Genomic DNA, 12,030 nt, shown 5'->3' with positions numbered 1-12,030 from the left:
GGGTTTGCTATCAAAGGTGGGGTTATCACAATCGCCGTGGTGGTTATATACGACAATTACTATCTGAGACGATCGAGCTACAAAGACACCGGGCTCTCATCGCAAATTCACAGCTTCCGTGCAATCTCTGCTTTTTTTTCGCTCTTCGACTTTCCGCGCTTTCCCAGCAAGTCAGCCGGCTCAATAGCAAGCAAACCATAATCATCTCTTTCCAACTTTGAGATGAACAAGATTTACAATGCTACTCATCTAACTATTCCAGTTGTGGCGCTGGAGTCTCATCTCCTTACAGTTAGCAGCTTGTGCGCCACAATACACACATACGGACAACTAGGCCTCCCCCAGCGAGGCCCCCTCCAGCCTTGCTATCCACAATCTTGCCTCTTCCTTCCGTCGCTCTCTCTCTCTCTCTCGCAACAGCCATGCCATCCGTCCCATGGAAGCAGGAAATCAACTTTGCCAGCGCATTGTTGCTGCATTCGTGCATTACCGTCTTTCTAAAGGAAATGAGTAACGGCACAGCCATCCTTTATCATATATTCATTGTTGCCAAAGACAAGGCTGCTATCGATACTTCTGTCATGCTTGACGGCTACACGTCTGTCTTCTCCAGAGATCAAGATGGCGAGCTGGCTGAGCTGTACTTTACAAACACCGGGTTTATCCTCTTGATAGCCTCGCTTGCTTCGGCAATCGTCATGAACCTAGCTCTTCAACAGGAGTGCCGAATGCGCTAATTGCAGCTACGTTCGGCCTGACGTTCCTAGCATCCGCTGCAGTGGCATGCAAGAAGAAGAGTTTTGTCATGCCCATTATGGCTCTTCGGCGTGCAGGGCAATTCATCTGGTCAGACACGCCGTTTGTCAACTTCTTCTCGTTGATTTACATTGCTGTTGTTTTGAAGGGATCCTCAAAGCTTACTTTGAGAGACTACGTCATCTTTCGATCTATTGCAATCCTGGAGCTTGTCTTTATGAAAGCTAGACTGGCAGCTGCAGACGCAGAGACGCAACAGATCATGCTGAAGCGTCTTGTTGATAGCGAATACGCTGTCATCAGTAGCGTAAGTAGGGTATGCAGTGCTTGATATCAGCTACGTAGCTTACTTGACGTCAGAAATGCCTCCCTGCGGCCCGCAGTCCGCCAAAGCCACTCGAGCACTCGCGTATTGTACCTTTTATGAGCTCCCAGCGCTTATTTGTTATGTTATACAAAACTGCAATCGGCCATATCGAGGGGTCTATTTGCGGAGCATCAGGCCCTGCTACGATAGCTATCCCAAAGAACCCGGGGTTCTTCAAAGACGAGGCTGCACAATACGGGTGGCGAGTCTACCGCATGTCGCCTACTTACGTCTTCATTGAAGACTGCGGCCAGACAATGGTCACTGAGACAATGAAGAGGGCGCCAACCAAAGAACGAACAGGTATGGCAGCCCGTTATACCAAGTTCATCTCATGGAGCCACGGCGTACTGTTGTGCCGTCTTGGCAGGCGCAGGGTTGTTTGGTTGATGCATACAGGGCAAGACGAGCGTGGAGCTGATTGCTGGAAAGGAAACATCAACCTTGTTACTGGATTGAAGGAGTCGTGGCTCAAAGACAGAGGCATATTTAGACCCATGACGGGCGGTGACTATGGAGACGCAAGAGTAAATGTTGTGTGGTAAAAATAGTCACTGGCTCGACATATATGCCAACCCTACAATCAGGCTCACTACACGCGGAATGCGAGAAGATCGTGGAAAAACTGACGTTGTATGCGAGCTGGTCGGCCAGCATATCGCAGCACATTAGTATTTCCAAATTAAATTCTTATCTGGAGTGACTGGTCTCTCTCGTCAGCTAGAGATGCGGTGAAGAAAGCAACAATAGGAATCAGCTTTAGGCATTCTTTGTGCAAGGATGGGGGAGAGCGGGTGACTAGCGCTTCGGTAAGTTAAACTCTTGTCGTCCGTTCGAATTTTGATCGTAATGTGCAGCGGGTAACCCCCACGGCGATAGTTGGACATGGCTGGGTGGGGTGGTGGGGTGGGGTGATGAACATCAGCCTCAATCTCAGATGGTTTCCATCGAGCTCTTCATTTCTCGCTCATCCACCAACCCGGATTCCAACTCAAAATATGCACTCAAGAATTCAAGCGGCATGCCTAGCTTCTTGGATCAATTTAGCCTGTACCGGCGCAGGCCGGATTACCACCCTGCTGGAATTCAGGATTCCAATGGATAAGCCGCACATTCAGCTGCATCGCCGACCGCACCCATCCCCCAATACCCCAACGTCAATTCTAAACATATCACCACTTGATTAAGCGTCTCGGTATCACGACCCCAGTGCCAGCACCTGGAATCAAGTCCTCTGCTCGCTCACATTTAGCCTATGGTTAAGTTCAGGAATCTCGCATCTGCTCTCTGAGGCTGGAGGACACGATCGGTAAGTATTTAAATTTTATAGCATGTGGGTCAGGATGGCGTGTTGTCAGATCCTCCGAGCCTCTTTTGGCGATGCACCCAGCATGACGGTCCACCTCCAATCCTGCCATAAGTTAGCCAACGAAGAGGACTTGAAGCGTGGAACTAAGGAGAAAGAGGATTGGATGAAGGGGCAGAGTCTCGCAACAAGACCCTACTCTGCCAATATCCGAGCCACTTGCTCAGCTTGTACTCGGGCTTAAAACACATCATCGTCAATGACATTATGATCCACCTTGCGTCCTTTTGCATTCCTTAGGGCCTAGCGCGCGGCACGGAACGTCTACTTAGTCTTGAGAGATCCACCATTACTAGGGCCGGCAATGGGATCCACATCAGGTAACGAACGCCGATGTCATGTCAACGACTATCATCACCCGGTCTAGCACCAAATAGCTGGTTCGAAAAGGCGCATACATGTACTACGGGCCTTGCATATGCAAAGGAATGGGTAGATGCTGCTTGCAGTGGACAGTCTCTGGAAGGATTTTGTCTAGACCCTCACCACAGTTTATCGTTTATACAGAGTGCGGCAGGAGCGTCTTAGCTACAGGAAGAGTGCGATTTCATGGCCTTCATTTGGCAACTGACATGTCAAAGGAAAATAGCCCATGTATCCAACAGCTCGTGCTTACACATAGGAATTTTGGCGTGCTCGGATCTGCCTGCTATGACGAACCTCATGGATTGCACGTTACACAATGAATGCGGGACGATCCTGGACAAGACGCGACTATTGAAGATGTGATTCCTATCAATAGGCCCGACCTTTGGCATGTTTTTGGCCAATCATGCGTACATAGGTGAACTGATTTTACGGCTCGGGCTAGTAGTCAGCATATACAGCCGATGGTCAAACTTACGAGTACTAGTCAGCCGACAAAGTTGCAACTATTGCGTCACGCTATGCTGGCGTGTCAACAATGCACGCTACCTATTCCTCTTCTATTATTCGAGAAATTTGTGTTCAGGAACCAAAGGGAAAACCAAGTGCACAAACAAAGAAGGATCAACTCTGCTTGGGGGTCAAAGCCCAGCGTTGGACTTTCAGCCACCACAACATTCTCACGGAAGCTTCTCCGCCCGCCATGTTCAAAGTTGGCTTACAGGCAAAATACAAACAAGCCAGGATCGCACCTAGACACTTTCACGTTGCTATTCGGGATACCGCGGGTTGCATAGCCTATGCTGACTGTACCGCTCGCTAAAAAAGAAGGAACGGATCTCGTCGGATCCTTTCGACCAAAAAGAAGCCGCCCATGATGGAGAAGCAGCACAGGGCGGGTAACCACGAGGCTCACCGTATCCCGCTCACGCCCACCATCCATGTAACCCACTAGTGGTGGGCCTGTGACTACTGCAATTGCCAATAATGCAACCGCCGCGGAAAGGTTGGGCAAGCGCATTCAAACGGTAAGACTCCTTTGCTTAGCCGGCAAAGAATGATAGTATCCATGCAACTCTTATGACATATGCTCTGTCATGTACTCATTGACAGATGTATAAAAAGAAAGCCTCTATCTCTGCTATCTTCATCCAAGCAATCAAGACACAATCTCCTACACACCCAACCTTTAACAACCCTCCAAATAATATCTCTTCTACTTCCCCCCTTTCCTCCAAACCGAGAAATCTTTCTTCCAGATTTCCCACCACGCAAAACAAAAATGCATTTCTCCACAGTTGCCCTACCTCTCTTCCTTGCTGCCACCACAACCGCAGCTCCCCTAGTCCGAGCCTCGAGCCTCGACAACGGCTTTCCCATCACCGTCTGGGGCGGCTCAACATGCAGCGGCAAGGCCACAACAGTCTTATATATGCCCACGGACGGTAAATGCTACCCTACATCGCCGGTCTTCAGCGGAAACACCGATTCATTCAGAGTCACCGCCGATAATATTGCAACGTTGCCTGCTGGATGCAGTGGTAAGTTCTCCTCTCATTCTTCTTCATTCCCCCTCCCTTTCGCACTCTTTGTTTTTTCTTTTGTTTCTGGTTGAATATACTAATCAAAATGATGCAAATAGTCATTGTATTCGACGACGACAACTGCAAAGGTGATAGCACTACTATTGCTACGGTTGGGGGCGCATGCAACACGTTTGGTCCGAATAAGCCGATTCGCTCGGCGAGGACGGTAGGATGCAAGTAGATGGAGCAAAAAAACTCCCTTGTGCAAACCACCACAAAAGAAAATGAAGGATCGAAGAAACGAATGCGGTACATGAACGAAAAGTAATGCGATTATAGAATAGTCTGAAATGAGTAATAATTAGAACATTCCTTATATATACACATACCTCTTTGCTTTGGTGAAGTGTACGGATATCGTTTTCAACCTCCCCCCAAATGAGACCCCAAAATGAGCCTCTCTCCCTTCTCATACATACATACATATACACATTATGTAATGTCCTATCTACCCCTCTATGCCTCAACTTATACAAAAAGGCGACCCAAAAAAAGGGAGAGAAAGAACCATGCACACAAAATGTCAACTCAAAAAAAGGGACAAAGACACTTAATCCATCTTCCTATTACTCCTCTGCACAAGCGTCTCCTTCGACTCCCCCTCCTCCTCCCTCGTGCTAACAATATGAAACGAAAAATCCAACTCGCCCACAAGTCCCTTTACTGCCTTCAACAGCCGCTCAATCTCCATATTGATACACCGCGTGCTAACAGCCATGACAGCAAACGCCGCGTAACCCGGTTCTGTGATATGTTTGAGGCTGAGGATCTCGGGGTCCACTATTTCGAGTTTGCGGGAGAGCTGGGCGCCGGGGGGTGCGCGGAGGTAAGGGGGAAGGGGCTGGGCGTTTGTGATGGAGGAGGAGAGCATGGCGAGTAAGGAGGTTGTTTCGTGGGATGTTACTTTTGCGTCGGAGATTACGCGGCGGAGGTCGTGGAACCATTGGACTTTGCTGTTTTTGTCGTTGAGTTCTAGGTCCGAGGATTGCTGGGTTAGTGAGGGGTGGGTAAAGGCTTCGGATGCGTAGCCGAGGAGGGCTGTGTAGTTGACGATACTATTCAAACGGTTAGCTTCTGGCGTTCCTTTGAGGAAGAGGCGATACGTACTTCTCGACATGTGTGATGATCTTTTCGTATTCTTCCCTTGGAAACTTGCCTCCGAATGGAAATTCCCACCTCACGAAATCAGCATGCATCTTCAATCCTTGGATAGTGAGCATCTGCTTGGCAAAGACCTTATTTCGGGCTTTGACTAGCTGGTATCCTGGGCTGTCCTTTTTACTGTCTTCTTCGCCACCGAGTTCGCCTCGAATACGACCCATGACTTGCTCGTGCATAATTGAGAACAGATTTGCAGAGAGATATAGTGCACCACCGAGCTGCTGGCGGACAGCAGAATGCTCGGTGATTGGGTAAGGAAAGATTGTCCAGAAAAATGCTACTGCAAGACCGGCAATGACAGTAGCCAGACGGTAAGGGCCTAGGATGTAGATGGCGTATGCAGGTTGGCCTGTTCCTGCTGTGGCTGCTTGCTCGCCAATCTTGCGGACCTGGAGTTCGTAGCCGACAATCATAGTAGCAGTGACAACGCTAATGATTCCGACAATGACCAAGTCTAAACGCTTAATTGGAATGTAAAATCCAATCGCAACGAAAACCCAGAGGAAAACAAGTACGCCGGGCGTCTTTTGAGCAGGAATGTACCAGATGAGCCACGCAAAAACCATCGCTACAGCTGTTCCGACAATACGTAATATAAACTGGAAAATTGCCTGACCCGTAGTGGGTGTCATGGAAATGGCAACCATGATCAAGGCCCACACTAAGCGTTGTTCGATGAAGAACCGCTGTGTCGGGCGCAAGAAGGCTATGATAGCTAAGCTCATTGTAGCACAAGCGGCACGAAATCCAAAAGCTGATTCAGGACTGCGGAGAAAGGCCGGGATCCTGCGTAACCGGTCTCCAAATCTTTCCCAAGCATTGGCGGGTGGTAGATGTTCTGGGTCCTTCTTTTTATTGAATGCCTCTCCCATGTACACAGTAGTCTTGTTTCTGTCAAATCCAGCGACCGTCGTCTCATCGTCTGAGTTTGCGTCTTGACTTTGGAAGATGCTCTTCAGCCACTTCTTGAAGCGTCGCCCGCCTGGCCAAATGAGCTGGTTCTTCATGGTCGCTTGGTCTTTGCTATCAGCAAATTTTACAAATTCGAGCGTTGAGCGGCTTATCGAATGGAGCAAGAACATGATGTAGAGAAGCATGAAGAGCTGGCGTTGGTCTCGCTTCCTTGTCGTGATACTGGGGATAAGCTTCAAGGTTTCTTCATCGATAGCCGAGGGACATGTGAAGTAGTCATCTCTGAGCTTGATTCCCTTTGTTTTGACCCAATGGTGGAGTGTAGACTCTTTTGTACTGAAGAATGCGTCCGCCTGCTTTTGAAGATGCTCAACAAATCCAGCATCTCCTGGTTTGACAGAGTCTCCTTTTGCCTCCGCATCTTCTTGGTTCTTTCCTTTCTTCTTTGGTGGTTTCGCCAGCTGCAATCTCAAGAAAACATGGGAAAGACCATCATCAAGAGCTTGAAATATGTGGCTGAGCGGCTCGTGCGCAAACCTGAACATCTCATTCCATTCGTTTACAGCTTGTCTGCGAAGGGCCTCGTCATCCTCGTTTTCATGCCCGTCCCAATGGTTAATTTCCGCACTGCGTTCGAAAAGATCTATGATTGATGCCAAGCCCAGGACCGGTAGCAAAATTGATCTGAGGTTTTTGAACGTGACCTCCAAGTCATCAGGCGACAGCTTTCCAAATGCAATCTCTCGTTTCGCAAATGGGAGATCTGCGGAAAGTTTGCCGTGCAGTTGTTGCAGTGCTGTAGTCATCTTCTTGACAGCCTCAATTTCTGGCTTCACCTTTGGTTTTGATTCTTTCTTCTTTTTGTCTCCTGTATCTGGCACATATTCCTGAGCAAACATATCGCTAGTTTCAAGACTAGTGAAATAGGCCTTGTGAGCACCTAGGGCTCCCTTGAGCAATCCAACGTACCCTGCGAACTCTTTCATTACGACTTTCCGCGACGTGACAGGCACAATGAACAAGCTTACAGCTGTCGCGATTGCAAATCCTGTCAAGAACGTTTCCAATAGCCTCCGCACGAATGCCTGGCACTGCGGTACTGTCCTGAACAAGAAGCCGCTAGTTGCCGCAACGTTGACAAATATGGCGTATATTATTGTGGGAAAGGCAAGTTGTGGGAACTTTGCTTTCATAGTATTGACCACGTATATCTGAAAGAATAGCCAAACTGCGAGAACAGCAGACTGAGAAGAATTGTAGGCTTGTGGAGGTGCGGCAGGATCGGTCGTGTGTTGCCGCGCCTTTACGCCGGTCCAGACCATAAGCATTGCAAGGGCTGCTCCGATACAAGTACCGAGTATGTTCATGGTTATAGTCTGAATGAACTTTGCGCGTGGCATGATACAGAAACCAAGAATGGACACAATGGCCGTGAGGTATCCCAGCGTCGTGTATGTTTGCGCAACATCGGTTGCTTGATACATGGACAGCGCAATAGTCGGCGGTAATGCTGCTTTTCCCATCATGAGAAGAGTTGGAACGTCCAATCCTAGTTTTCCCCATGCTGCTTTCAATTTCGATGGCTTCTTCTCTTTCTTCTTCTCATCCGCTTCGGTTGAAGACACATTCTGTTGATAACCAGTAGGTTGTTCCGGCTCCTCACTTGGTGTCGGTCTTGCAGTCGTGTTAGAGTCCGCTTCATCTCGTTCATCAGTATTCCTTTTTGTCGCAGAAGATGCCATCGTGACGGCAAGGACTCGAGTTTGTCTCACGAGCCTATACGTCAGAAGCTGAAGAGAATGGAAAGAGAAGACGAGACCTTCAGGCCATTGTCGGCCGAAGATGGGCAACAAGGGTGAATTCTTCAACCAATTATCATGGAATTTCCCGATTGTCCGTGAGGAAGTCCGGGTCGGCATCTTGGGACATCCGAGTCACGTCATAGTATGCTTTGCAATTGGTCAAACATCATGCCAAGGCAGCTATACAACTTAGCGCTCACCCCCCTTTGCCTACGCCAGGGCCATTCGGCCTGCAGATCTGCTTTCGGTACGACTCAGGTCCGGGCGAACTGCATGTCAGCCACTTCTTCAACCATACAAAGTCATCAATAATTGCTGATCAAAAGTCGTGTTCATTAGGTGCTTATGTTCTCGAGATAACCGAAAACTTTGTTATTTTGACGATGGAATTCATAGTCGAAGTGGTGATCGTGTATTAAGAAGGGGTCGAGAACTTTTTGTTACCAAAATAGTAACATTGCCATTAACTGGCTAGGGGCCCTTGCCGGATAGTAGTCCTTTAATACACAGAATGTTTTTCATCGTTTGTCATGCATGAACCCGTGTAGATTATCCTATCACGCATGAAAGACTGAGCATCAACAAGCAGAGGTAGTATTTGTTCATTAAAACTGCGAAAACGAGGATTTTGAGATGCTACAGAAACTTGACAGCGATGATACAGTGTTTCAAACGACAATGCGCTCGAAGCTGTACTTTGGCACCTTTTTACTGATGAGCATGCCCATTTCCCGCTTGCTCCGCTGCTCCTTCTTGCCGCCTTTACTATTCTTCATCTTTTCTACACCCTGGTCTGCCTTTGCGCCGAGCGGCAACATAGGCAGATCCTCCTCTCGATTCAGTTTACCTGTGACTCCAAATGGCTTGCCCTGGATCTCCAAAGTCTGAACGGAAGGCTTGTTTGAAGCGGGCACCGTAGATGCGTAGCGTAGGAACTCAGATAGTAGACCACGAATGAAGTGCGCTTCAAAGAAACCACTGAGAGCGACGGATGCGTCCTTGTTCAATGATTTGAGCATGCCGTCACCATTTTCGCATCCAGAGGTTGAGCCGACCGACGCGAGCCAAGCTCCGGCGCCAATGGCATCAAGCGTGCTCGAAAGTAGGGAAGCAATAATAGAAACAGCATGATCATCCGGATCTTCTCCAGAATTGTCACCACCAGCGGTTTCGAAATCAACGAAGCCCAATGGTGATGACCAGCCTCCATTCTTCAACTCAAGATGCAAGAGGCGAATGAGTGATTCGAGATCCCGTCGTGGCAGCATGGATCGAAGTGTTGAGCTGATGATCGAGGCAGGGAAAGTGTGCAGTCGAATGAGTGCAGGTCGCAAGGTGTGACTCCGGGTCAGGAGACCATGGTCGAGAACTGACAGGGCGTGGTCGATTTCATGCGAGGCTGCCTCTAACTCCGAGGCGAAATCGACATCCATCTCGGCCTCGGCTGGTGCAGTACCATTGGTCAATAGCTTCGTTTCTTGAGCTTGCTCCGGCTCGTCATCTATACTCTGGATGAGAAGCTTGATAGCCTGGACGACTTCGCCGATTGGAAGGAATTGAGTGTGGTTCAAGACAGCAGAGAGTATGTGCAAATCAGAATCGTAATCAACAAGTGCCTTGACAATATCACCGTCAATGATAGTCGGCACTGACTGAATCTGGCCGTTTGCTTCGTCGAGGAGTGATCGACGAATGGACTCCTTGCTAAGATGGCCGGTCTGCAGAAGCCACTGGAAGACGTTGGGTGGGAAGAAACCAATCTTCAAAACTCCCCGAGGTTCATGATCGGCTTCGCTAGCATCTGTACAGTAGAATATCTTACTTAGTGCATACAGTGCATACTGACGATATTGCTGTCTTTGATGTCCAGGAACAGCAATGGGCATCTTCCATCGAGGTAGTTCATCCTTCGCGGGCTCCTCATCAAGCTTGTCGATGACCATGGCGTCATCTTCCGGAAGGCTTGGTCCACCACCGTTAGTCAACGGTCCGCCCGAAACCTCATTTCCACGTTTCTGTGCTATTTCGGCACTCTCGAGTTCAATGCCCAGATCTGCGGCGAAGTGTTGTTCAAACTTTGTAATCTTGCCCTTGGCAGCGTATTTGTTGAGTTTCCACTTCCTCTCTTGCCAAGCTTGGCCATCAATTCCTGTAACAATTTTTCGTTCCGGTGCAATGCCTTTTCCAAGAGCATCGATAAGTAGAGTGCCCTCAGTTTTGGCTCGCTTCCGAGGTGCTGCACCTCCAAATTGCATGCCGAAGACCTCATCCTCTCGGACAGCTACCACCAGTCCAATGTCAGCGTAGTAGGCCACCAGACTGCAAGGGGACGCTGAATGTTCACTGGTCTCTGGCTGTGCGTGCTTCCTCTTCTTTGAGGGACTGGTAAGGTCCGAATCAGAAGAGCCGGCGACCATTGACTGCAAAGCTTGTAAAGAATTGTATTTTACGTCGAACACTCTGCACATATCTTGCGATGTAGTAAAGATCACATCCTGTCCGGTTCGTAGGAATGCGTCGACGCCTGGCGCAGGAAGAACGAACTCAGAAGAAAGCTTTGGTACAGTTCCAGAGAGATCGTAAGAAATCAGTGTTCCCTTGATGATGAAATAGAGCGCGCCGCTAGATGCGTGTAGGGTAATCTGTGTAGAACTGCTCTGAGAAAGGAATGTTTTCGACGGCGCAGGAAGGTCCAAGGCGAGCAAGTGCTTTACGGGCGAGAGCTGAGTGGTGGTAAGATCTGCAGACCTTGGCTGTACTTGCAAAAGTGTCAGGGCTCTCGCACCATCTGTCTTGCGACCAAGGATACAGAGCACCTGAACAAGGTCAAGAAGATCGGATGTGTTGTCTGCTGTAGGGTCCAAAATTGTTGTAACGTCCTGTCGGCTTCGGAGTAATCCCCGTGTCACAGACCTGGCGCTAGCAAGTGTAATGTATTCGATAGCGGCCTGAGAGTCTCCAGAAGAAACGAATGATGTAAGGTTTACAGTCCATCTGACCGTGTCCAGGTCTGCAGAAAGACAGATGACATCGCCATTGTCAAAGGTCGCAAGGATATCATGAGTCGCATCTTTCGAGGAACCGCCAGGAGCCACAGGAAGCGAGTCGAATGTGGAAATCCGCGCAGCAGCAGAGGGAGTATAAGTCGTCTTTATGGTTTCGGTGTGCTCTCCATTGGTCTTGTCGTGAAAACAGACGAGTTGCGGCTTATCAGCAGGCGAAGAGCCAGTAAGAGATGCGTATGTGAAGCGATGCGCTGGTGTCTTGGAAGGGCCTTTTCGGTATATGGAGTATGGAGCGGTTGTAAAAGTGGCGCTGGGCGGCAGCGCATATGAAGTTACAAGTTGGGGATTTTGGAGCTGGGAAAATCTGAGCGGCTATCGCATATCGCAAGTTGAAATACATACACTGTAAATTGACACGCCTTCGCCGTCTACGCCGACAGCGATCTCGGTGCGCTTCCTCTTCTTGATGCCGCTAATGCTGCAGACGCCAGCAGCGTGCACACATCCATTTGTAGAGCCGACGGGCTTGGACAGCGATGCCAAAGTGAAGGGGGCGCCAATGGGCTGATCGAACGACATGGTGTTTGCCAGACCTGAAAGTCGGGTTATCTGAGGTCTGCGTGAGCCGTAGGGTGGAGCGCGTGCTTTAGTTTGGTGGTCGAGTGCTGGTCAAGAAAAAAGTTGGAGCTTCGGCAGAAAATAGGGCGGT

The 12,030-nt window shown here is 49.1% G+C and overlaps 4 protein-coding genes across 4 annotated transcripts; 2 read left to right on the top strand and 2 right to left on the bottom strand.

The window, feature by feature from the left end:
* Nucleotides 1–422: 422 nt before the first annotated feature.
* On the top strand, nucleotides 423–1,668 carry COCVIDRAFT_38363 (hypothetical protein; the record flags this gene model as incomplete). Its single annotated transcript, XM_014700467.1, has 3 exons — nucleotides 423–658; nucleotides 709–1,063; nucleotides 1,117–1,668. The coding sequence occupies 3 exons, from the start codon at nucleotides 423–425 to the stop codon at nucleotides 1,666–1,668; spliced, it is 1,143 nt and encodes a 380-aa protein (XP_014555953.1).
* A 2,469-nt stretch (nucleotides 1,669–4,137) lies between these two features.
* Nucleotides 4,138–4,622, top strand: COCVIDRAFT_101126 (hypothetical protein; the record flags this gene model as incomplete). Its single annotated transcript, XM_014700466.1, has 2 exons — nucleotides 4,138–4,396; nucleotides 4,498–4,622. 2 exons carry the CDS (start codon nucleotides 4,138–4,140, stop codon nucleotides 4,620–4,622), a joined length of 384 nt encoding a protein of 127 aa, XP_014555952.1.
* Nucleotides 4,623–4,991: 369 nt separating this feature from the next.
* On the bottom strand, nucleotides 4,992–8,256 carry COCVIDRAFT_27208 (hypothetical protein; the record flags this gene model as incomplete). Its single annotated transcript, XM_014700465.1, has 2 exons — nucleotides 4,992–5,496; nucleotides 5,549–8,256. The coding sequence occupies 2 exons, from the start codon at nucleotides 8,254–8,256 to the stop codon at nucleotides 4,992–4,994; spliced, it is 3,213 nt and encodes a 1,070-aa protein (XP_014555951.1).
* Nucleotides 8,257–8,984: 728 nt separating this feature from the next.
* Nucleotides 8,985–11,900, bottom strand: COCVIDRAFT_101001 (hypothetical protein; the record flags this gene model as incomplete). Its single annotated transcript, XM_014700464.1, has 2 exons — nucleotides 8,985–11,675; nucleotides 11,724–11,900. 2 exons carry the CDS (start codon nucleotides 11,898–11,900, stop codon nucleotides 8,985–8,987), a joined length of 2,868 nt encoding a protein of 955 aa, XP_014555950.1.
* Nucleotides 11,901–12,030: the final 130 nt, after the last annotated feature.

This window comes from Bipolaris victoriae (assembly GCF_000527765.1).
Source record: "Bipolaris victoriae FI3 unplaced genomic scaffold scaffold_49, whole genome shotgun sequence".
In the NCBI taxonomy this organism is placed as follows: Eukaryota; Fungi; Ascomycota; class Dothideomycetes; order Pleosporales; family Pleosporaceae; genus Bipolaris; species Bipolaris victoriae.
The sequence above is the reverse complement of the archived record's forward strand: the minus strand, read 5'-3'. Positions and strand labels throughout refer to the sequence as shown.